Source organism: Gobio gobio (assembly GCF_949357685.1).
Source record: "Gobio gobio genome assembly, chromosome: 13".
Taxonomy (NCBI): Eukaryota; Metazoa; Chordata; class Actinopteri; order Cypriniformes; family Gobionidae; genus Gobio; species Gobio gobio.
In genome coordinates, this window is record NC_137106.1 from 4,664,764 (window position 1) to 4,692,748 (window position 27,985).

Below are 27,985 nucleotides of genomic sequence, written 5' to 3' on the forward strand. Positions count from 1 at the left end.
GAGGGGGGAGGGAGAGAGAGAGAGAGAGAGAGAGAGAGAGGTAGGGGAGGGTGCGAGAGAGGCAGAGAAAGAGAGGAAGGAGTGAGAGAGGCAGACAGAAAGAGAGAGAGGCAGTGTTAGTAGATTGCAGACAGAAGACAGACGCTAAACCAGGCTGTAGGACAGACCGATCATGAGTCAGAAACACACTGCAGTATAGAGAGCCACAGAGGAGAAAACGACAGCAGGACTGGGACTGAAGGACCCTGTGTTTGACAGACAGAGAGACAGACAGACAGAGAGAGAGAGACAGCCGCCTCTTGGACTTCTCCCCGTCCGTGTGAGGTTGTGGCAGGCATGGCGTCGGAGCCGGGCACCCAGTCCAGAGTGATGTTTCAGACCAAAGAGGAGGAGCCTGCCCAACGCAAACTGGGCAAACTAACGGTCAAATACAACCGCAAAGACCTCCAGAGAAGGCTGGACATCGAGGAGTGGATCGACGGGCAGCTGCACCTGCTGTACGACTGCGAGGTAAGACAGATGAGCCGCATTACAGCACGTTCCCTGCAAGCAGACGGAAGTTAATAATGCACCAAAATAAACAGCAAGACGATGACTTAGAGCAGATGATTCTCCCAAAACAGTCAATAGTTGTCATGCAATGAGTGAAGAGAAGCTCATATCATAGTGTTTGAGATCTCTGACTTTAGCAAATCATGGTTGAGATCTCACACATGGGGTCTTGTCTCAGGAGAAACATCTGAGTCTTCAGTAAATATCTCTATTTAATCTCATGGCTGTTTAGGAGGAACAATTGAGAGAAGTTTTCCTAGAGGAAATACAGGGTCACACCATTGTTATCATTTATACAACTTTATTCTATGGCGTGCAAATAAACACGAGACAGTTTACTCTTTAAAGCTTCAGAAACTACATGTACATTTATTCATTTAGCAGATGCTTTAATCCAAAGCGACTTTAAAACGAGGAACATCTCAAGCATAAGTTTTGCATTATAGGTTCACTGGATCTATATGAGCAGGTCCACTCTAAAAAAAAAAGGTTCTATATGGCACCAAAAATGGTTCTTGGCTCGTAATCATAGGGGAACCTTTTTTTAGTGCTATATAGCACCAATTTTGGTGCTTCAGTGGTTCTTCAGAGGTTCTTCACCGGTTCTTTGACTAAGGTGCTATATAGCACCTCTGAAGAACCACTGAAAAACCACTGACGCACCAAAATTGGTAGCCTGGCGTGGCCATACTCAATTCTAGTCAGACTCAATGAGTCTGGTACCGCTCCATTGAGCTTTGATTATGGGGCGTGTTTCAACCGAGCCAGGAAAGACCTCAATTGGATAGACCCACAACCAATCAGAGCAACGGAGCGACGCGTAACGTTACACTCTAAAAAAAAAAGGCTCGTAATCATAGGGGAACCTTTTTTAGTGCTATATAGCACCAATTTTGGTGCTTCAGTAGTTCTTCAGCGGAGAACCCCCCGGAAAGTTATTGTTTTGGGCTATAGTTTTGAGTAGCAATTGTGTGCGACATTGCAAAAACACTTGGAAACCCTGTCTGCACGCACGCTGGATTAAGTAACGTTACAAGAAAAAGATGAGTGTAAACGATCTTTGCCAGTAATAAAATAATTTAAGGATACACAGAGTACTTACCAACACGATCATCGTTTCTGAGAGAAATAGTAAAGGTGAATGCATATACGAACAAGTTCTCCGTTTAGGATGAGAGCAAATTCAACCCAAGAGCCTTCGATGACGTGGATGATTACGCTACTGTTTATCATCTGTCCATCATCGTCTAAAGCCCGCCCTGACAATTTCATTGGTCCGAACAGTTTCTGTTCGGGCATAATTCCTCCTCTATGGAGCGAGTCCAGACCGAATTGCCCGAGCAAAAAAAATTGTGGGCGGGGCTAAATTCGGCTGGCATCCAGGCTACAAAATTGGTGCTATATAGCACTAAAAAAGGTTCCCCTATGATTACGAGCCAAAAACCATTTTTGGTGCCATATAGAACCTTTTTTTTTTTAGAGTTTCTGAATGCACTTAAATCCGTGACATGATGTCGATTACCACAGAAAATTATTTTGAATCCTTCCTCAGTTTGTAATAACAAGCAAAAGTCATAATGCACTTGCACATGGGCAAGAGACTGTGATAAATGTGTGAATATGACAAGACATATACAGTATATAAATATATATCCAAGCGGGAATCGAACCGGCATCTCTGGCATTGGAAGCTAAAGACCGCAGTATCTAGCGTCAGTATCTAGCCCACCTCTTGAGATCATGGGAAGTGAGGTTTACCCCTCCGGTCTTACTCGCCCTGTTCCGAGCGGGACTCAAACCAGCGTCTCCGGCATGGGAGGTGGGCGCGCTAACAAGGACCACAGTCTCTAGCACAGGGATAGGCAACATTGGTCCTGGAGTGCTGCTGTCCTGCAGAGTTTTGCTCTAATCCTAATCAAACACCCCTGAACAAGCTAATCAATGTCTTCAGGATTTCTAAGGCTACAGGCAGGCAGGTTTTTTTCTAGCCTCAGTTGCTCAGGGGAGGGGGAGTGAGGTTTACACACACTAGCTTGCCCCTGTTACACTCTCCCCCCGAACCTCACTCCCATCCGGGTCACGGCACCAAACGTAACCCCTCCGGTTCTACTTGACCCACTCAGAGCAGGATTTGAACCAGTGTCTCTGGGATAGGAAGTGTGCACACTAACAAGGACGCTAAAAACCACCAAGTCTCTAGCGTCAGTCTTTAGGATGTCTCTTGAGATCAGGGGAGTGAGGTTTACAGCTTTACATGCACAACTCTTACTAGATTTACCCCGTTATACTCTCCCCCCTAAACTTCACTCCCATCCGGGTCACGGATCCAAATGTAACCCCTCTGGTTCTACTCGCCCTGCTCCAAGTGGGATTTGAACCAGTGTCTCCGGCATAGGAGTTGGGTGCGCTAACAAAGAGACTAAAGTAAGGTTTCCACGCTTACTAGCTTGCCTCCCGTTACACTCTCCCCCCTAAACCTAACTCCCATCCGGGTCACGGCACCAATGCAACCAGTCCTACTCCACCCGCTCTGAGTGGGATTTGAACCAGCATCTCCGTCATGGGAGGTGGGTGCACTAACAAAGATGTTAACGTGAAGTTTACACGCACAGCTCTTACTAGCTTGCCTCCGTTACACTCAATCCTGTCCGGGTCTCGGCACCAAAAGTAACTCCTCCGGTCCTACTTGCCCCGCTCCGAGTGGGATTCGAACCAGCATCTCCAGCATGGGAGGTAGGTGCGCTAACAAAGACACTAAAGTGAAATTTAAACGCACAGCTCTTACTAGCTTGCCTCTGTTGCACTCTCCACCCTAAACCTAACTCCCATCCGGGTCACGGCACCAATGTAACCCCTCAGATTATACTCCCACCGCTCCAGGCGGGATTTGAACCAGCGTTTCCGGCATAGGAGGTGGGCATGCTAACAAAGACGCTAAAGTGAAGTTTACACACACAGCTCTTACTAGCTTGCCTCTGTTACACTGACTCCTGTCCGGGTCACGGCACCAAATGTAACCCCTCCGGTCCTACTCGCCCCGCTCCGAGTGGGATTCAAACCAGTGTCTCTGGCATAGGAGGTGGGTGTGCTAACAAAGATGCTAACGTGAAGGTTACACACAGCTCTTACTAGACTCTGTTACACTCTCCCCCCTAAACCTCACTCCCATATGGGTCACGGCACCAAATGTAACCCCTCCGGTTCTATTTGCCCCGCTCCAAGTGAGATTTGAACCAGCATCTCCGGTATAGGAAGTGGGTGCGCTAACAAAGACACTAAAGTAAGGTTTCCACGCTTACTAGCTTGCCTCCGTTACACTCTCCCCCCTAAACCTAACTCCCATCCGGGTCACGGCACCAATGCAACAGGTCCTACTCCACCCGCTCTGAGCGGGATTCAAACCTGTGTCTTTGGCATAGGAGGCGGGTGCTCTAAAAAGGACGATTGTAGGCGCACGTTTGCTCTATTTTTAGATCGTTGGTTTTGACGTGTGTGTTTCTTGAACGGATTCAAACTAAAGGCAATGTCCATAAATTTCAAAATAAAGTTGGATATTCCAATCCATTTATTGTGCGTTTCTTTCAAAACCAAACAAAAGCAAAAATAAACAAAGAAGGAATAGTTAATTTAAGCATTTCATCAAACCATTCAAGTTCATCACATATGGTCAAAAAGTTTGTTTGACTTTCTTCGCGCACACTTCTGTGCCGACTTGCAAACATAAATACATTGAGCGCCCTCTAGGTGTGTGAAAGAAAACTACATACACCCATTAATGGCTCCAACAGACGATAAACAGAGAGTTCTTGTAAGACTACTATGTGACTAATATGTGTAAGACTTCTAAAACGGGTACTGTCTACAAAGGGCAAACTTCAGGATCTATCACCCTAAACATAATAAAGATTTAGAAAAGAATTAGACACTTTACAGATCAAATAACATAATTTTTGCACAAAGCTCTGCATACACAGACCTTCCACAAGTGGTTGTTTTAACAAACTGAGGGGCACAAGAAAATGACTGTGCAAAGTCAGACTCACAGATGCCGCTCATGTAGGTTAAGTTGTATTGAACCCAAAACAAAGATCAGCCTCTAATCAGCATCTCCACTAACGTCATGATTCGCTGGTGATGACGAGTTATGAACATCTGGGGATGCGCAACATCTCCAGATGCATCAGAGACTCTGTATGTGCGCTGTGCATCCCGTGGTACCATGGAAACAGGATGGTTGAGCGGGAAGCAGAGCAGCATGGATGAGATGAGTGTGATGATCGCACATAATGTGACATTTACTCAAGTGCGCTGTGGATGCAGTGATATTAGAGAAGGTCAAGAACAGATCAAGTTGTTTTCTCCCAACATTCCCTCTCACATGAGCCGAAAATAACCCTGCAGACTGACATGTTTCAGGTGCTCTAATGCGATCTCGGCACAGACACGCAACAAAACACCTGAATTCTGCAATTATTGACCAAACCTGTGGCAGCTTTTGCATGTATCTTTATGGTTGCAATTAGACTGTTAAGGCACGTTCTCACTAAGAAGAGCTCTTTAAAACACGATGGATTCTGTCAAAGTATTGTGCATCAGCTGGAAATCTTTAGTTTAAAAATGAGATTGCTGGTTAGATAAACACATTTTTGTCTAATAAAACTGATTAATAGAGACTATTTCAAACTCATTTAGCAGATGCTTTTATCCAAAGTGAATTGCATTGCATTCAATGTTCATGTGTTCATGTTCATGCATTCCCTGGGATTCGAACCCATGCCCTAGTGTTAGAGCTACAGGAATAATAAGTAATTTAGACCTGTGATAATATTCCTGGAGTAATGGAAGTGTTTTACTCAATGCACTGGAGGGGTTTGAACCTTTCACTATAGTCCACACCACCCTGATAACATGATAATCTGCACCATGTGTTTTCGTGATATGATATCTTGCAAATGACAGCAGGCCGAACACTGGGGTAAAGCTTTCTTACGTTATACCAGAATAGAGAAATAGAGCATGATGCTAGTAAGGGAATGCATGAACAAAATGCATAGCTTGAATGCAATGACATAAGTTGCATCTGACAAGTGCATAAATGTAAATGCATCAAGGAATAGTTACTAAATTCTCATTGCTTCAGTATCAAAAATGTAAGATTTCAGTACCAGAAATGAGAGTTTTACAGGTATTTTTAAACTAGGGATGCACTGATATGAACATTTTGGTCAATACCGATAACCGATATTTGAGAGCTGATAACGATATATCGGCAGATAAATCTAAATCCAAATTTAATATAATTTTTGACAGTCTGATTACAAAAACAAAAGTCTCAGCATTAAATCCATGTCCCAAACACACAATTATGATGTTCTCATTATGATTTTATGTAGCTGATATGACAGACTTGCGCTGCTCATGTTGCTCTGAACTTTGAAGTTTTTCCAATCATATTTCAATCAGTTCAAACTCATCATGATGAACTGTGCACATCTGAAGTGTCTCAGCTGAAGGAAATAATACATTATTAATCGGCTTTAATATATCAGACAAATTCTCTAATCGGGCCGATAGCGATATGGTGGCCGATATATTGTGCGTCACAAATTTTTACCTTTATGAGAGTATATTTCTTATGTCTGTCTGTCTTGCAAATGCATCAAATACCTCAAATAAACCAATTTTCACATTTTTTTCAACAATTATGTCTGAAATGAAAACAAATAAACATTATTTGCTCGACATTAACGCTTGTCCGGGACAAGTGGATTTTTTGAAGGGGCAAGTGAAAGAGAATTTTACTTGCCCGACCGATTAAAACGTCAATTACAAAAAATAACTAGGGAATCACCAAAATGCAAGAATGATTTTGCATCTGTTTGTGCTGTTGACACTCGCGCAGCCTCTCGAGGAGAAATCACAACAAATGATCGCCTCTCACACAAATTAACTCAGTTTTTATATTAATAACATATGATACAGTTAAGCAACATCACACGAGCAAGAGTGTTGTTTTCCTGAATACCATGAGGACTGAAAATGACATATGACAGTTGCATAAACAATGAATTAACATTAAGTCACTTACATTTCAGATGCAATATTGACTGTTTTTGTTCAATTTCAGCAGCAAAAATAGTTCCAAACAAAGATCACAGCAGAACCATAACACCTCTCACAGCAACAGCGAGTGTTAGTGAATGATTCAGCGTTTTGAGTGAATCGGTTGAATCAAAGATTCAATGACCTATTCATAAACCACTGCCTCATTCTTGAATGAATCATCCGTTTGAATGAATCGTTTCAATGAATCGACTCAATGACTCACTCATTAAGATGGTCACCTGCTGCCACCTACTGGTGGTTTAGTTTCATGTTTAAATGTATTTAAACTAGTGGTGGGCCGTTATCGGCGTTAACGTGAGACTCTTATCGGGCGATTAAATAAAATATAGCCGTTAATATATTCTCAAAGTTAGGTTAGGAGCTGGGTCTATACTACGCAAGCTATGATGACTTTCGAGTTGACACGCACCCGCCTCCTCTCATTCAGTCCGGTTTAACCCTCTGAACATGGCGAACTGGATATTTCCTCATGACAGCGTGTTAGTATTGGTGTGACCGGTCTGAATTTCGCGCGGGGTTGCACATAGCGGTAATTCTACTAATTCCCGCAGATTTCGCGCTTGCATCTGAAGTGCACACACACATACCGTAATAAAGCCGCCTCTGACATACAAGTGCAAAAATGAGCTCCTTTTCCCAGCATATTAATGGTCAAATACACAAATAAATGTCTCAATGCCCATCTTGGTGAGTTTTAACGTAAACACAGTCGTAAACAGCTCACAGGAACAGTGGGATCCATGCGTGCGTCAGGTCTTAAAGGGACAGAAGTTATTTATTATTCAAACTACAAAAAGACAAACAATCACTTACGAGCACACATATTCTGAATGCTTTCGGCAGAATTCAAATGAGCCATTTGAATCTAGATTAATCTAGATTAATTCCAAAGTTACAGTGAGATTAATCTAGATTTAAAAAATGAATCTATGCCCACCACTAATTTAAACATTTGTATATTGAAAAATATTTAAAACAATCTCTTTTTTTTTTCAGTGTAAATTATTTAATTTGATTGGTAACAGCCCTATAGTGTCTTATTAATGTATAGATCAAATTTAAGAATATAAAATGAAAGCTGAAGCATAGCCTATATTTAATAAGATTATGGAAATAAAAGGTAAAAGTATCACAAATATGCAGATTTAAATATGTCAAAGCTGATCGAACACTGGTGAGAATATTGCTTCAGAATAAATTATATTTACAACAACAACAAAAAACAAAACAAAAAAATGTTTTGCTAGGACAAGTGGATGACAGATTTACTTATCTGAAGGACAAGCACGTGAACCGGCTTAATGTGGAGCCCTGTCAAATACAGAAGAAGCTGTACATAAAACACAGAATATTAGTCACTGCTAATATACCGAGATGTAAAATATATGTAAAAATATGTAGATTTTAATATAATTGCTGTTTCAGAGTTGTTGGAGAGTTCATTTATTCATCAACATCATAACTTGATATGAATAAATATCTGGGACACTCACCTCTGAAACACAGCGAGGTCACTAAACGTCAGAACTAGAATAGATGAGAATAAATCAAATGTTAGATAACAGATTACAAGAACAGAGGAAATGATTTCAGCTGCCACATTATAAACCTGCGGCCGTCCTGGTTAATGTCTGACCCTGTTACTGTTAAACTCAAGCCCTCGAGGACAGGTGGGACATTCAGGCATTCAGCGGTGGAGATCTTTCAACATGGTGTGTGTGTGTGTGTGTGTGTGTGAGAGAGAGAAAGTGTTGAGTGTGGTGGCAGATGTCCAGCATCTCTTCAGTGTGTGTGTGTGTGTGTGTGTTTACTCTACTGCAGCCGCCAGATTACACACTGACTGATTGCCGACAAACACACACGTGCAGAAACACTGGCGTTAATCTTTATTTTCTAGGGGATTTAAACGGAGCAGGCTTTGAGGGGGAAACGTCTGCTGTGTCCTAAATACATGCTAAAGCAGCTCCATTTAAAGAGCACGCGCTCATGTTTTCTGTGGCTCTTGGATTTAATCCATCAACACTGAAGATATACAAGCTTAAGGCAGAGCGAATAGGCATTAACCAACGATATCATCATCACACCGCCCCAGCTGATTATTTACATTAAGAATCGCAAACATTTTTTGTTTAACTAGTTTTCTGAAATGTTATGTTTAAATATGCAAATGATGCATAATCTTAATTAAACAGCCCTGACACGTCGAGGCATGGACTCCTCTAGACCCCTGAAGGTGTGCTGTGGTATCTGGCACCAAGATGTTAGCAGCAGATCCTTTAAGTCCTGTAAGTTGCGAGGTGGGGCCTCCATGGATCGGACTTGTTTGTTTGGATTGAGATCTGGGGAATTTGGAGGCAGAGTCAACACCTCAAACCATTCCTGAAGCATTTGTGCTTTGTGAGCCCATTTTTCCTGCTTCTAACACATCAACTCTGAGGACAAAATGTTCACTTGCTGCCTAATATATCCCACCCACTAACAAGAGATGAAGAGATCATCAGTGTTACTCACTTCACCGGTCATAATGTTATGCCTGATCAGTGTATTTTATCAGTGTAATGTCTCTGGTAATTGCAAAGCTTAATCATTAAACAACAATTTGATATTACAAAAAAAAAATTAATAAAAAGTAATATATTTGACAGTTTCAACATTTTGCCTTATAGTTTCAATGGCAGGCCTTTTCTGGCCAACCAAATGTTACTTTATTAATCAGGCTAACCTCACATTTTAATATCTATTTGAAATCCAATCATAAAAATGTTGCAAAACCATAACAATGTACACAACATAGTTGACAGACATTTAATATACTCCTTCACACTAGACCAATGGAGATAAAATATAGAAAAAATGAGGAGGATATTTAACATAATGTGTTCAAAATATATGCGACAGCAGAAAACGACACCACATGATGCTGGTCACATGGTTTTGGGATAAACCAGTTTTCAGTTTGTTAGGTTAGTAACATAGTTGACATCATTTTTGCGGACGTTACTAAAATGAAATATTTCGTTATTTGAAAGAAAATTCAATTCAAACAATTTATCCATTATTTTGAGCTCACTTACAAAGTGGACATTGCCAAAAAAGGTATTTTAAGGGATATAAAGGCAATTTCAAGCAAACTAAACAAACTGGGTGCACGAAATTGTCGACAAAATGGACAAATATGATATTTATGAAGGAAATTGTTAGAAAACATATCATCAATGGACATTAAATGCACCCTAAATTATAGAATGACCCATTCCAGAGCGGAAATATGAACATTGGATAAGCCAGGATCACAGTAACATGTTAAATAATGTTAGCAACATGCTAATTCATGCTAAAACATGCTAGCAAACACATTCATATTGCTACTTTTTGCTACTAAAATGAAATATTCTGTTATTTGAAAGAAAATAAAATTCAAACAATCTATTTTTCTAAGGTGTTTAGATTGTAGAAATTAATTTAATATGGATGATCTTGACTTTAAAATTTGTATCCATTATTTTGATCTCACTTACAAAATGTGGACATTACCAAAATACTGTATTTTAAGGGATATTAAGGCAATTTTAAGCAAACTAAACAAACTGGGAGCATGAAATATTAGGGAGATTATAGCATGCATCCTCTTAAATCCCTTAACTCTCACGAGCTTGCTACTCCTTTTTCAATCGCCTTTTTTCGTATCATATATTTTAGTAATTATCATAAATTAGGTCTCATTCAAAAGCTTACAAACTCAAAAATCATCCTGTGAAAACCGGTTTGAAATTGGAAGTTGCGTTACCATAGAAACGGTACTCTAAAATCTTCTAGCGGGCTCCTCCCCCTAGTGGGCGGAGTCAGCTTTCATATTACGACATTTATTTTAACTACTTTATACTCAAAACCTTTTCTAATCTCGACAAAACACATATTGCCAGAAAGGTCTGAGTCTCAATGTTCCATATTTGATGACCATTTTGTGATAGAAGTGATATTTGAACAGAGATTTAGTAATTTGTTAAAAATCAATGGAATGTGGCTGACACCCGGTGGCTATTTTTGGTACAGCGCCTCAACAAAATCTCATGGGGACTTTAATTTTTGTGGTATAAATGTCAAATTTGGAACACAACTTGGTCAAATATATGGCTTTGATTTTAGAGTACATTTATTTTGTAAAATATATATTTTATATAACATACAAAATATTTAGTACAGTATGTTTAATTTACAGTACATATAAACTTCCATAACTTTTTTTCAGACGTTCATGTTTTGCTGTGCTTTCACTTCAGCAATAATCTGCCGAGTGTCTTCTTTAAATCAAGACCAAACTTGATTGGTCTATATTCCAAAGCATTCTTGAATAAAAGCCCTTTAAATTTGGACAGTGCATTTCCACGTCAATGTGATTAAAGGGGTTAATGGACAAAATATGTGTTTGTCAATGGACATTAAATGCACCCTAAATTATAGAATGACCCATTCCTGAGCGGTAATATGAACATTGGATAAGCCAGGATCACAATTCAAACTCTTTTTTGATCATAAAACGATGTTCTTGCCTACTTATGCATTAATACATGTATAGTGGGTCATCATAGTGTACCTATTTGCAGATCCCGCTGTACCTGGAGTAATAAAGAGCTTGAGCTGGCTGTGGTTTGGGAGTGGCTGTGCGTTTGTCCACGTTGTGGCGATGCTGATGAATATTTCATGGTCCGACGGAAGGGTTTCACTCTGAAGGCTCTCTGACGCTTCCGTGTAGAAGCCTGTAAGACTCCGCCCACTCGGTCAAGCGCTGCATTATTCATGAGCATCTCTAATTTATGCGTGAACTCACTGGAGCCTGCAGTTGCTCTGCCCGACCTCGACTTCAAATCACACGTTTTTGGGAACTATTTCAAAGGACGCATGGGTGGTTGCTATGTGGTTGCTAGGTGAAAAGACACGTGACTGCATGTCTCACACAACACTCAACTTTTACACTTAGGCTAAAGTCATTTACCCACTCACTCAGGTGTTTGTGTGAACTTTATTCCTTTTTTGAACACAAAAGGAGAAATCTCAATTATTTTTTGATGCATTTGCATTATTTTTTAAAGCTTGGAGAAGTGCGCCTTTCACTTCCATTATATGGGCACGCACAAACATGATTTCTGCGCATTATGTTCTGAGAATAATAATAAACTAGATGAGTAAAGTTTGATGACAAACTTTGATGTTGGTTTGACAAAGCCAGGTCTGAAAGTTTGAAATAACTTTGAACAGCTTGAAGTGTGAAGGTTTTACCCAGAGAAAGTAAAGAAAAATGGTACTAGCATGATTTAGCATTTGCTACTATGTTTTAGCAGGCTTCTATGAATTCGCATGTTGCTAGCATTATTTGGCATGTTTTGTTAACATATTTTAGCATTCTGCTATAACATGAATTTGAATTTGAGTTTATTTGACAAAAAGTAGCAATACAAATGCGCTTGCTAACACGTTTTATCATTTTGTTAGCATGAATTAGCATGTGTTGCTAGCATGTTTTAACACACGCTGCTACCATGAATTATCATGCATGTTGTTAACATGAATTAGCATGTTTTAACATTATGTTAACATGATTTAGCATGTTTTAATGTCCTGCTAGCATGAATTAGTTTGAGTTTATTTGACAAAAAAAATAAAAATTGCGTTCGCTACCATGTTTTAACATTTGGTAACATGAATTAGCATGTTGCTAGTATTATTTAACATGTTGATAGCATGTTTTAACATATTGTTAGCATGTTGCTTACATGTTTTAACACCCTGGTAGCATGATTTAACATGTTGATAGCATGTTTTAACACGCTAACATGGTTTAAAATGTTAACATGTTTTAACAAGCTGCTAACATGATTTAACATGTTAACATGTTTTAACACACTGTTAGCATTATTTAACATGTTGATAGCATGTTTCAACACGCTGCTTGAACATGTTAACATGTTTTAACATATTGTTAACATGTTGCTTACATGTTTTAACACCCTGGTAGCATGATTTAACATGTTGATAGCATGTTTTAACACGCTAACATGGTTTAAAATGTTAACATGTTTTAACATATTGTTAACATGTTTTGCTAACATGTTTTTAACACGCTGCTTGCATGATTTAACATGTTAACATGTTGTAACATATTGTTAACATGTTTTAACAAGCTATCATGATTTAACATGTTAACATGTTTTAACACATTGTTAGCATGTTTGCTAACATGTTTTAACACACTGTTAACATTATTTAACATGTTGATAGCATGTTTCAACACGCTGCTTGAACATGTTAACATGTTTTAACATATTGTTAACATGTTGCTTACATGTTTTAACACCCTGCTAGCATGATTTAACATGTTGATAGCATGTTTTAACACGCTAACATGGTTTAAAATGTTAACATGTTTTAACACGCTGCTAACATGATTTAACATGTTAACATGTTTTAACATATTGTTAAAATGTTTTGCTAACATGTTTTTAACACGCTGCTTGCATGATTTAACATGTAACATATTGTAACATATTGTTAACATGTTTTAACAAGCTATCATGATTTAACATGTTTTAACACATTGTTAGCATGTTTGCTAACATGTTTTAACACACTGTTACCATTATTTAACATGTTGATAGCATGTTTCAACACGCTGCTAACATGTTAACATGTTTTAACATATTGTTAACATGTTTTAACACGCTGCTAGCATGATTTAACATGTTGATAGCATGTTTTAACACACTGCTGCTAATATGATTTAAAATGTTAACATGTTTTAACACGCTGCTAGCATGATTTAACATGTTGATAGCATGTTTTAACACACTGCTAACATGATTGAAATTGTCAACATGTTTTAACATGTCAGCATTAGTTTAAAACGCAATACAAATGCGTTTGCTAACATGTTCTAGCATGTTGTTAGCATGAATTAGCATGTTGTTGGCATTATTTAACCTTATTTAACATGTTTAATCAGGGTAAGATGTTTTGGGAGATAAGTATGAATGATGTTGATTGTTAATTTTGAACAAACCCGTTTTGAAGCTGAAGTAGGAGGAATTTATTAGTTTTTTTGTACAGATGGTCTTGTGTTTGTACTCATATTCTCCGCTCACAGATCCAGCAGCGCTTCTGGACAATTCTTCCACATTATGTGAAGGTGGTTTTTGTGTCCTGGCAGGAAACCCGGGAAGGAAGATCAGATTAGTAACGGATCCACATTAGGGAATCAGAGCCGCCCGACATCCCGGGAAATCTCATTCAGACAAAACACAACACACCCGCGGCATGCTAGCGCTAGCAGAGAGCTAAAGAGATCAGGAGCTGTAAAAGGACACAATGATCATAAGAGGATCATTCATGATAAAACGAGGTTGAGTCCATGAAGACTGAACACTTTCACTATTTCCATTAAACTGCGTGATCATATTTAAATAGCTTATTTTTATCTCCAGTTCTCACTTTAGCAAGTATAATAATATTTTAGCTTTAGTTTATTTTCCATTTCTAGACATTTTAGTAGGCTATACTTCTACCTAGTTTAATTAGCTGTCAATGCAACATTACTTTTTAAGTTTTATTTCAGCTTTATTATTAAATGTATTATTCATATTTTAAATGTGCTTTTAGTTTATGTATTATTAATTTGTGCTTTTGTCGTTTTTTAAATTATTTTATTTATATTCAGCTTTAGTTGGTCATTTTAGTACTTCAACTTATTTTATTTCACATTTATTAATGGAATAATTATTGTATTAATATGATAAATGTGCTTTTAGTTTTAGTCATTCGTGCTTTTGTCGTTTTTATTATTTTTTAATATTTCTATTTTGCTTCATTTGTTCAGTTTTAGTCATTTTAGTACTTATTTTATTTCACTAAGACATATTTAGTTTTTTAAGTGCAATCTTTATTTTATTTCACATTTATTAATGGAATAATTAATGTATTCATATTTTAATGTGCTTTTATTTTTAGTAATTCGTGCTTTAGTCATTATTTTTTATATTTCTATTTTGCTTTCATTCATATTTATTTCAGTTTTAGTTTTTGTAATTTTGGTTCTTCAACTTTATTTAAATTAGGTGTAACATTACTATTTAAGTTTAATAAAAAAAAATCCGCTGTCTTAATTATTTTATATTATATTAATTATTTCAGAAATATGAATTTAAGCATTCATATTTCAAATTAGCTTTTAGTTTAAATTTAAGTATAAATTTGTGCTTTTGTCATGTTTATTAATTTTTAAAAAATATTTCTATTTTGCTTCATTTTTCGTTTTAGTCACTTTAGTACTCCAACTTATTTTATTTCACATTTATTAATGCAGTAATTAATATATTAATATGATAAATGTGCTTTTAGTTTAATTAATTCGTGTTTTTGTCATTTTTATATATTTTTTTTAATATTTCTATTTTGCTTCAATTGTTCAGTTTTAGTCATTTTAGTACTTATTTTATTTCACTTAGACATTTTCTAAAAGTTTTTTAAATGCTTTATTTTATTTCAGTTTTTTAATGTAATAATTAATGTATTCATATTTTAAATGTGCTTTTAGTTTAATTCATTCGTGCTTTTGTCATTTTTATTAATTTTTTTATATTTCTATTTTGCTTTCATTCATATTTACTTCAGCTTTAGTTTTTGTAATTTTAGTTCTTCAACTTTATTTAAATTAGATGTAAACATTACCATTTAAGTTTAATTTATTTACTTTAAAATTAGCTTTTAGTCTACATTTCAGTTGATTTCATCATGTTTATACATTTTTTTTATATTTCTATTTTGCTTCATTTGTTCAGATTTAGTAATTTTAGTACTTCAACTTAAAAAAGTAAGCTTAATCTTTATTTTATTTCAGATTTGTTAAAGTATTAATTAATGTATTCATATTTTAAATGTTTATTAGTCATTTTATTAATTTAAAAAATATATTTCTAGTTTGATTTAAATAATTAATTGAATGTTTATTTTAGTTTTACTAATTATATTTAAATTAGTTGAAAACTACCATTTCATTTAAGTTGAATTTTATATTATATTAATTTCAGAAATATTAATTAATGCATTTATATGCTCTATTTTTTTTTCCATTTTAGTATTTGTCATTTTAATATTTCAACTTATTTTCATTTATTTAGTTGTCAGTGCAACATTTCAAATTTTCATTCATTTTTTTAAAAATAATATATATATTTTTTTTTTTCAGCGTCACTTTATTTATTTTAGAGTTGTAGAGTTAGTTAACTCTGACTTCAGGACACTCATGAATGTCAGTTCTTCATAATATTGCCAATATTAACATCATGATATGCAATAGTTATGTTTGAATAAATGACAGGTATCATCAAGGCTGTGAAGGTTTCCTAATAGAAACATCAGCTGGTTAGAAACTGCCCCGCGGGGTAATTAGTGCCGTGCTAACGCAGCAGGTCCTCTAAAGTCCTCATCTCGAGCTCCTGTAATATTGATGTGTGCAGCGGTTAATCGCGCGGTTGGTAACTCTGGGGTCGTCATTGCTCTTCTCTCTCATTCGTGAAGCTTTTAAGAGCGGATGCCATTAAAGACTCCAGCAGAGATAAGACACAACACACACTCTGAGCTTAACTCTGATCTCATACATGATATATGACACACACTAAGTGTGAGAGGCTAAAACATAATCAATCACGTTTAAAAATTTGGAACACTGTGGATTATCCACACATAAAATATAAATATAACTATTACAATAACTATATTAGCGTCCAAACCAGCTGACTATAACGCCAACGATAAGTATAACGATCAGTGTAACAAGAAAAGATAACAATAATATATAAATATAGCTATAACGATAACTATATTAGCGTCCAAACCAGCTGACTATAACGATAAGTATAACAAGTCTATAAAGATAACGATAATATATAAATATAGCTATAACGATAACTATATTAGCGTCCAAACCAGCTGACTATAACGATAAGTATAACAAGTCTATAAAGATAACGATAATATATAAATATAGCTATAATGATAACTCTATTAGCGTCCAAACCAGCTGACTATAACGATAAGTATAACAAGTCTATAAAGATAATGATAATATATAAATATAGCTATAACGATAACTATATTAGCGTCCAAACAAGCTGACTATAACGACAAGTATAACAAGTCTATAAAGATAATGATAATATATAAATATAGCTATAACGATAACTATATTAGCGTCCAAACCAGCTGACTATAACGATAAGTATAACAAGTCTATAAAGATAACGATAATATATAAATATAGCTATAATGATAACTCTATTAGCGTCCAAACCAGCTGACTATAACGATAAGTATAACAAGTCTATAAAGATAATGATAATATATAAATATAGCTATAACGATAACTATATTAGCGTCCAAACAAGCTGACTATAACGACAAGTATAACAAGTCTATAAAGATAATGATAATATATAAATATAGCTATAACGATAACTATATTAGCGTCCAAACCAGCTGACTATAACGACAAGTATAACAAGTCTATAAAGATAATGATAATATATAAATATAGCTATAACGATAACTATATTTGCGTCCAAACCAGCGGACTATAACGATAAGTTTAACAAGACTATAAAGATAATGATAATATATAAATATAGCTATAACGATAACTATATTAGCGTCCAAACCAGCTGACTATAACGATAAGTATAACAAGTCTATAAAGATGACGATAAAATATAAATATAGCTATAACGATAACTATATTTGCGTCCAAACCAGCGGACTATAACGATAAGTTTAACAAGACTATAAAGATAATGATAATATATAAATATAGCTATAACGATAACTATATTAGCGTCCAAACCAGCTGACTATAACGATAAGTATAACAAGTCTATAAAGATGACGATAAAATATAAATATAGCTATAACGATAACTCTATTAGCAACCAAACCAGCTGACTATAACAATAAGTATAACTAGTCTATAAAGATAACGATAATATATAAATATAGCTATAACGATAACTATATTAGCATCCAAACCAGCTGACTATAACGACAAGTATAACAAGTCTATAAAGATGACGATAAAATATAAATATAGCTATAACGATAACTATATTAGCGTCCAAACCAGCTGACTATAACGATAAGTATAACAAGTCTATAAAGATAACAATAATATATAAATATAGCTATAACGATAACTATATTAGCGTCCAAACCAGCTGACTATAACGATAAGTATAACAAGTCTATAAAGATTATGATAATATATAAATATAGCTATAATGATAACTCTATTAGCGTCCAAACCAGCTGACTATAACAATAAGTATAACTAGTCTATAAAGATAACGATAATATATAAATATAGCTATAACGATAACTATATTAGCATCCAAACCAGCTGACTATAACGACAAGTATAACAAGTCTATAAAGATAACGATAATATATAAATATAGCTATAACGATAACTATATTAGGGTCCAAACCAGCTGACTATAACGATAAGTATAACAAGTCTATAAAGATAACGATAATATATAAATATAGCTATAACGATAACTATATTAGCGTCCAAACCAGCTGACTATAACGATAAGTATAACAAGTCTATAAAGATTATGATAATATATAAATATAGCTATAATGATAACTCTATTAGCGTCCAAACCAGCGGACTATAACGATAAGTATAACTAGTCTATAAAGATAACGATAATATATAAATATAGCTATAACGATAACTCTATTAGCGTCCAAACCAGCTGACTATAACAATAAGTATAACTAGTCTATAAAGATAACGATAATATATAAATATAGCTATAACGATAACTATATTAGCGTCCAAACCAGCTGACTATAGCGACAAGTATAACAAGTCTATAAAGATAATGATAATATATAAATATAGCTATAACAATAACTATATTAGCGTCCAAACCAGCTGACTATAACGACAAGTATAACAAGTCTATAAAGATAATGATAATATATAAATATAGCTATAACGATAACTATATAAGCGTCCAAACCAGCTGACTATAACGATAAGTATAACAAGTCTATAAAGATAACGATAATATATAAATATAGCTATAACGATAACTATATTAGCGTCCAAACCAGCTGACTATAACGACAAGTATAACAAGTCTATAAAGATAATGATAATATATAAATATAGCTATAACGATAACTATATTTGCGTCCAAACCAGCGGACTATAACGATAAGTTTAACAAGACTATAAAGATAACGATAATATATAAATATAGCTATAACGATAACTATATTAGCGTCCAAACCAGCTGACTATAACGATAAGTATAACAAGTCTATAAAGATTATGATAATATATAAATATAGCTATAATGATAACTCTATTAGCTTCCAAACCAGCTGACTATAACGATAAGTATAACAAGTCTATAAAGATAACGATAATATATAAATATAGCTATAACGATAACTATATTAGTGCCCAAACCAGCTGACTATAACGATAAGTATAACAAGTCTATAAAGATGACGATAATATATAAATATAGCTATAACGATAACTATATTAGCGTCCAAACCAGCTGACTATAACGATAAGTATAACAAGTCTATAAAGATAACAATAATATATAAATATAGCTATAACGATAACTATATTAGCGTCCAAACCAGCTGACTATAACGATAAGTATAACAAGTCTATAAAGATTATGATAATATATAAATATAGCTATAATGATAACTCTATTAGCGTCCAAACCAGCTGACTATAACAATAAGTATAACTAGTCTATAAAGATAACGATAATATATAAATATAGCTATAACGATAACTATATTAGCGTCCAAACCAGCGGACTATAACGATAAGTATAACTAGTCTATAAAGATAACGATAATATATAAATATAGCTATAACGATAACTCTATTAGCGTCCAAACCAGCTGACTATAACAATAAGTATAACTAGTCTATAAAGATAACGATAATATATAAATATAGCTATAACGATAACTATATTAGCGTCCAAACCAGCTGACTATAACGATAAGTATAACAAGTCTATAAAGATAACAATAATATATAAATATAGCTATAACGATAACTATATTAGCGTCCAAACCAGCTGACTATAACGATAAGTATAACAAGTCTATAAAGATTATGATAATATATAAATATAGCTATAATGATAACTCTATTAGCGTCCAAACCAGCTGACTATAACAATAAGTATAACTAGTCTATAAAGATAACGATAATATATAAATATAGCTATAACGATAACTATATTAGCGTCCAAACCAGCGGACTATAACGATAAGTATAACTAGTCTATAAAGATAACGATAATATATAAATATAGCTATAACGATAACTCTATTAGCGTCCAAACCAGCTGACTATAACAATAAGTATAACTAGTCTATAAAGATAACGATAATATATAAATATAGCTATAACGATAACTCTATTAGCGTCCAAACCAGCTGACTATAACGACAAGTATAACAAGTCTATAAAGATAATGATAATATATAAATATAGCTATAACAATAACTATATTAGCGTCCAAACCAGCTGACTATAACGACAAGTATAACAAGTCTATAAAGATAATGATAATATATAAATATAGCTATAACAATAACTATATTAGCGTCCAAACCAGCTGACTATAACGACAAGTATAACAAGTCTATAAAGATAATGATAATATATAAATATAGCTATAACGATAACTATATTAGCGTCCAAACCAGCTGACTATAACGATAAGTATAACAAGTCTATAAAGATAACGATAATATATAAATATAGCTATAACGATAACTATATTAGCGTCCAAACCAGCTGACTATAACGATAAGTATAACAAGTCTATAAAGATAACAATAATATATAAATATAGCTATAACGATAACTATATTAGCGTCCAAACCAGCTGACTATAACGATAAGTATAACAAGTCTATAAAGATAACGATAATATATAAATATAGCTATAATGATAACTCTATTAGCGTCCAAACCAGCTGACTATAACAATAAGTATAACTAGTCTATAAAGATAACGATAATATATAAATATAGCTATAACGATAACTATATTTGCGTCCAAACCAGCGGACTATAACGATAAGTTTAACAAGACTATAAAGATAACGATAATATATAAATATAGCTATAACGATAACTATATTAGCGTCCAAACCAGCTGACTATAACGATAAGTATAACAAGTCTATAAAGATAACGATAATATATAAATATAGCTATAACGATAACTATATTAGCGTCCAAACCAGCTGACTATAACGACAAGTATAACAAGTCTATAAAGATAATGATAATATATAAATATAGCTATAACGATAACTATATTAGCGTCCAAACCAGCTGACTATAACGACAAGTATAACAAGTCTATTAAGATAATGATAATATATAAATATAGCTATAACGATAACTATATTTGCGTCCAAACCAGCTGACTATAACGATAAGTTTAACAAGACTATAAAGATAACGATAATATATAAATATAGCTATAACGATAACTATATTAGCGCCCAAACCAGCTGACTATAACAATAAGTATAACTAGTCTATAAAGATAACGATAATATATAAATATAGCTATAACGATAACTATATTTGCGTCCAAACCAGCTGACTATAACGATAAGTTTAACAAGACTATAAAGATAACGATAATATATAAATATAACTATAACAATAACTATATTAGCGTCCAAACCAGCTGACTATAACGATAAAAATAACAGATAGCAACACTGATGTGTGTCTAAAGATCCTGATGTAACAACCCAGTGTTTGGGTAGTTTATGTGTTACTCAGATCCCGGGTCAGACGTAACAACCCAGTGTTTGGGTAGTTTTTGTGTTACTCAGATCCCGGGTCAGACGTAACAACCCAGTGTTTGGGTAGTTTTTGTGTTACTCAGATCCCGGGTCAGACGTAACAACCCAGTGTTTGGGTAGTTTTTGTGTTACTCAGATCCCGGGTCAGACGTAACAACCCAGTGTTTGGGTAGTTTATGTGTTACTCAGATCCCGGGTCAGACGTAACAACCCAGTGTTTGGGTAGTTTTTGTGTTACTCAGATCCCGGGTCAGACGTAACAACCCAGTGTTTGGGTAGTTTATGTGTTACTCAGATCCCGGGTCAGACGTAACAACCCAGTGTTTGGGTAGTTTATGTGTTACTCAGATCCCGGGTCAGACGTAACAACCCAGTGTTTGGGTAGTTTTTGTGTTACTCAGATCCCGGGTCAGACGTGACAACCCAGTGTTTGGGTAGTTTTTGTGTTACTCAGATCCCGGGTCAGACGTGACAACCCAGTGTTTGGGTAGTTTTTGTGTCACACAGATCCCGGGTCAGACGTAACAACCCAGTGTTTGGGTAGTTTTTGTGTCACTCAGATCCCGGGTCAGACGTAACAACCCAGTGTTTGGGTAGTTTTTGTGTCACTCAGATCCCGGGTCAGACGTAACAACCCAGTGTTTGGGTAGTTTTTGTGTTACTCAGATCCCGGGTCAGACGTAACAACCCAGTGTTTGGGTAGTTTTTGTGTTACTCAGATCCCGGGTCAGACGTAACAACCCAGTGTTTGGGTAGTTTTTGTGTTACTCAGATCCCGGGTCAGACGTAACAACCCAGTGTTTGGGTAGTTTTTGTGTTACTCAGATCCCGGGTCAGACGTAACAACCCAGTGTTTGGGTAGTTTTTGTGTTACTCAGATCCCGGGTCAGACGTAACAACCCAGTGTTTGGGTAGTTTTTGTGTTACTCAGATCCCGGGTCAGACGTAACAACCCAGTGTTTGGGTAGTTTTTGTGTTACTCAGATCCCGGGTCAGACGTAACAACCCAGTGTTTGGGTAGTTTTTGTGTTACTCAGATCCCGGATCAGACGTAACAACCCAGTGTTTGGGTAGTTTTTGTGTTACTCAGATCCCGGGTCAGACGTAACAACCCAGTGTTTGGGTAGTTTATGTGTTACTCAGATCCCGGGTCAGACGTAACAACCCAGTGTTTGGGTAGTTTTTGTGTTACTCAGATCCCGGGTCAGACGTAACAACCCAGTGTTTGGGTAGTTTTTGTGTTACTCAGATCCCGGGTCAGACGTAACAACCCAGTGTTTGGGTAGTTTTTGTGTTACTCAGATCCCGGGTCAGACGTAACAACCCAGTGTTTGGGTAGTTTATGTGTTACTCAGATCCCGGGTCAGACGTAACAACCCAGTGTTTGGGTAGTTTATGTGTTACTCAGATCCCGGGTCAGACGTGACAACCCAGTGTTTGGGTAGTTTTTGTGTTACTCAGATCCCGGGTCAGACGTGACAACCCAGTGTTTGGGTAGTTTTTGTGTCACTCAGATCCCGGGTCAGACGTAACAACCCAGTGTTTGGGTAGTTTTTGTGTCACTCAGATCCCGGGTCAGACGTAACAACCCAGTGTTTGGGTAGTTTTTGTGTCACTCAGATCCCGGGTCAGACGTAACAACCCAGTGCTTGGGTAGTTTTTGTGTTACTCAGATCCCGGGTCAGACGTAACAACCCAGTGTTTGGGTAGTTTTTGTGTTACTCAGATCCCGGGTCAGACGTAACAACCCAGTGTTTGGGTAGTTTTTGTGTTACTCAGATCCCGGGTCAGACGTAACAACCCAGTGTTTGGGTAGTTTTTGTGTTACTCAGATCCCGGGTCAGACGTAACAACCCAGTGTTTGGGTAGTTTTTGTGTTACTCAGATCCCGGGTCAGACGTAACAACCCAGTGTTTGGGTAGTTTTTGTGTTACTCAGATCCCGGGTCAGACGTAACAACCCAGTGTTTGGGTAGTTTTTGTGTTACTCAGATCCCGGGTCAGACGTAACAACCCAGTGTTTGGGTAGTTTTTGTGTTACTCAGATCCCGGGTCAGACGTAACAACCCAGTGTTTGGGTAGTTTTTGTGTTACTCAGATCCCGGGTCAGACGTAACAACCCAGTGTTTGGGTAGTTTTTGTGTTACTCAGATCCCGGGTCAGACGTAACAACCCAGTGTTTGGGTAGTTTTTGTGTTACTCAGATCCCGGGTCAGACGTAACAACCCAGTGTTTGGGTAGTTTTTGTGTTACTCAGATCCCGGGTCAGACGTAACAACCCAGTGTTTGGGTAGTTTTTGTGTTACTCAGATCCCGGGTCAGACGTAACAACCCAGTGTTTGGGTAGTTTTTGTGTTACTCAGATCCCGGGTCAGACGTAACAACCCAGTGTTTGGGTAGTTTTTGTGTTACTCAGATCCTGGGTCAGACGTAACAACCCAGTGTTTGGGTAGTTTTTGTGTTACTCAGATCCCGGGTCAGACGTAACAACCCAGTGTTTGGGTAGTTTTTGTGTTACTCAGATCCTGGGTCAGACGTAACAACCCAGTGTTTGGGTAGTTTTTGTGTTACTCAGATCCTGGGTCAGACGTAACAACCCAGTGTTTGGGTAGTTCTTGTGTTACTCAGATCCCGGGTCAGACGTAACAACCCAGTGTTTGGGTAGTTTTTGTGTCACACAGATCCCGGGTCAGACGTAACAACCCAGTGTTTGGGTAGTTTATGTGTTACTCAGATCCCGGGTCAGACGTAACAACCCAGTGTTTGGGTAGTTTTTGTGTTATTCAGATCCTGGGTCAGACGTAACAACCCAGTGTTTGGGTAGTTTTTGTGTTACTCAGATCCCGGGTCAGACGTAACAACCCAGTGTTTTTATAGTGCATAATCTAGCCGTAAGCGTTAATAAAATTCGATGTCCATGAGAGCCTCATAATCAGATTTTCTAGTGTGACTCTTCCAGCATCAGTCATTAGTTGGACACATTAAAACTGGCCCCAGATCAGAAGGGTATTAATGACATCCGCAGCATCTCTGGACCAGCAACTTTCATAATTAATAACCGATTTGTTTTGCAATTTAAAAAAGCAGTTAGATGCAATAATGAGCGTAGCGGGCGCATTGGTTCTCTGTGCAGGAGGAGGAGATCCCTGAGCTGGAGATCGACATCGATGAGCTTCTGGAGCTGACGGATGAAGAGCAGAGATCCAGACTGCATGTACGTTCACATTCACTTCATCTGATGCAGAATAAACCTTCATTACTGACCACAGAACCGTCCACAGAATCTTTCCATCCCACACAAGTGGAAATGAGATCTTTACATTTTTAAATTGTTCTTTGGGGAAAGGAAAAGGTTCCTCTAGAACATAAGCAGTGCATGGAAAGATAGCAGAGAAGAAGTGCATCCATGACATGTGAACAGATGTTCTGTGTTTTAACAGGAGCTTTTGCAAGAATGTGGAAAGCCAAAGGAGGTAAGACCAACTGTGGAAGACATTACAAACAGCAGCAACACTTCCAGAACAATTCTTCATGCTTTACAGCAACTCAAGTCAGCTTTATTTAACAACTGAATAACATTATTAATGTTGCATTTCTGGAACAAAAGACGATAGTATCTGTATTCAGCTCTGTTCAGCCACATAAGAAAACAAATCATGCTTTGGTAAATCAGAATTATGACATAAAAAGTCAAAATTATGACATTGATAAGAGCCGTACACTGTAAAATATGACTGTGATTTTAACTGGTTAACAGAAACTTTCTGTACTATTTACAATGAATAACTGTAATAGATCTAACCTTACATTTAATTTAATTTTACAGTAACATACCGTTAAATATACCGTTTTTGGAAGTGAAGAACAGGTTGTTGTGTAATTTACAGTGAAAAACCGTAAATTGTCATTCCCAGAATTCCCTGCGTGAGACTTCACATTTGATGCATTTCCATTGAAATAACGGTTTCTTCTTCGTTTTTTCTGGTCAGTTTTGTACATTAGGGTTTTATGTTCCATCTAGTGTTGTTAAATCAAATTTTTTAAATGTCATGTGTGTTAGCATGATGGTGTTCAGTGTTTGTGTGAATGACACTGTGCACCTTCTGTCAGTGTATATCACAGGTTCATAACAGATATTACTATTTCAATAGGTTGGTAATTTAACATTATTTCAGTTAATGAAATACGTATTTTTACTGGATTTTTTTATAGTGTACTTGTAATTATGACAATATAAACCTTTAAATTATATGGTGCTGTCCTGTAAAACCTAAAACGTTACTGCCGTATTTTTTACGGTAAAGTTCTGGCAACCACAGCTGCTTTTTTTTACTGTAAATTTACGGGGATTTTTTTTTACAATGTAAGAAATAAAGCAGAAATTATGACTCTGAAAATAATGACTTAGTATGTCATAACTTTTTATCTTATAATTTTGACTTTTTGCCATAAATATGACTTAAAAAGTCACAGTTATGACATACTAAGTCATATTTATGACAAAAAGTCAAAATTATGAGATAGTATGTCATAACTGCGACTTTTTATCTCATAATTTTGACTTTTTGTCACAAATATGACTTAGTATGCCATAACTGCCACTTTTTATCTCATAATTTTGACTTTTTGTGCCATAAATATGACTTAGTATGTCATAATTTTGACTTTTTGTCTCATAATTTTGACTTTTTGTCATAAATATGACTTAAAAAGTCACAGTTATGACATACTAAGTCATATTTATGACAAAGTCAAAATTATGAGATAAAAAGTCGCAGTTATGACATACTATCTCATAATTTTGACTTTTTGTCATAAATATGACTTAGTATGCCATAACTGCCACTTTTTGTCTCCTAATTTTAACTTAGTATGTCATAATTGTGACTTTTATCACATTAATACGTAAAATCATATAAATAAAATATATATTTTTAAAAAAGTAAAATGAAATGAGAAATAAGTTGATAAAATAATTAAAATAAAATAAAAGCAAAACAATTAAGATAAAAATAATAAAAGAAAAATAATATAAAAGAAAAGAAAATTAGATACAATAATAAAATAGAAGTAAAATTAAAAAATAAGATAAAAGAAAATAATAAAAAGTAAAGTGAAATAAAACAATAAAATAAAAGCAAAATAAGATAAGACAATAAAAAGCTAAATAATGAAGATAAAAAATTATAAGATAAAAGAAAATAATACAATGTGTGTGCGCGCGCGCAGAAGGACAAACTTTGGTCTATTCTACATTTTTATGTCATAGTTATGACATAAAAACATATGTCATCATTTAGATTTTTCATAATTTCACAATTATGATTTACAAAAGCATGTTCAATACAGACAAAAATCCCCCCTTAAATCAGATCATCAGAAAAAGAAAGTACAAATGCACCTGTAGAAAGCGGTTTATTGATAGCCTGTAAGCTACATTAGCACATGTGGTTTTAACTGCTAGCCGTTCTGGTTTTAACCCCACAGGACTTTATCAACGGCCTGCTCTATCGGATGAAGGGACTTCGTAAGATGTCAGGATCTCTGAAGAAGTAGTGTTAGGTCAAAGTCTGGATTCTCCTGATGACGTGAACCGCCCTGCCCCGCCCTGGCTCCGCCCCGCCCTGGCTCCGCCCCGGCTCCGCCCCAACAGCCCCGCCCTGGCTCCGCCCCAACAGCCCCGCCCTGGCTCCGCCCCAACAGCCCCACCCTGGCTCCGCCCCAACAGCCCCACCCTGGCTCCGCCCCAACAGCCCCGCCCCAACAGCCCCGCCCTGGCTCCGCACCAACAGCCCCACCCTGGCTCCGCCCCAACAGCCCCACCGTGGCTCCGCCCCTGGCAGCCCCACCCTGGCTCCGCCCCAACAGCCCCGCCCTGGCTCCGCCCTGACAGCCCCACCCTGGCTCCGCCCCTGGCAGCTCCACCCCGACTGCCCGTCCTGACAGCCCCACCCCCATATCTCCAGTATGTGTAGAGCGTGGAGTGTCTGTCTGTGGATGTTTCTACAATAGAACTATAATAATTCACTGCACACACGGCTCAATGACGGAAGCTTCCATAAACTGTGTTTTTGACCACTAATAATTCTGTACAGTTTCTCCTGGCAGATGTAGAGTTGCGGATTGCATATTATTACTCGAAGATGTTTTTTTTTTTTTGTGACATGTACATTTTGTTCCCTATTTATATATATTTTGTTCTGACAAGTGTTGTATGTGACAATAAACAATTTTAAGATTTTAGAATAAGAGCATACATTCAGTCCAGGATATGTGATTTCAGTTCTTCACGTTAAAATGATCATATTTGCGGTACAACTCAATAATACTGTGACATAAGTGCGGCATATTCTGGGTTAATATTTTGTCCAAAATAAAGGAAAATA

General features: G+C 36.3%; 1 protein-coding gene across 1 annotated transcript; it reads left to right on the forward strand.

Annotated features, from left to right (window-relative positions):
- On the forward strand, positions 1 to 27,853 carry ppp1r14d (protein phosphatase 1 regulatory inhibitor subunit 14D). Its single transcript, XM_079833207.1, has 4 exons — positions 1 to 510; positions 24,733 to 24,813; positions 25,040 to 25,072; positions 27,087 to 27,853. The coding sequence occupies exons 1-4, from the start codon at positions 337 to 339 to the stop codon at positions 27,153 to 27,155; spliced, it is 357 nt and encodes a 118-aa protein (XP_079689333.1). The 5' UTR covers positions 1 to 336; the 3' UTR covers positions 27,156 to 27,853.
- The last annotated feature ends 132 nt before the right edge of the window (positions 27,854 to 27,985 follow it).

Coding starts and splice junctions, on each gene's coding strand:
- ppp1r14d (XM_079833207.1), top strand. CDS start 337: ATGGCGTCGGAGCCGGGCACCCAGTCCAGAGTGATGTTTCAGACCAAA. Junction 24,814..25,039: donor AGCAGAGATCCAGACTGCAT/GTACGTTCACAT, acceptor GTGTTTTAACAG/GAGCTTTTGCAAGAATGTGG. Junction 25,073..27,086: donor AATGTGGAAAGCCAAAGGAG/GTAAGACCAACT, acceptor TTAACCCCACAG/GACTTTATCAACGGCCTGCT.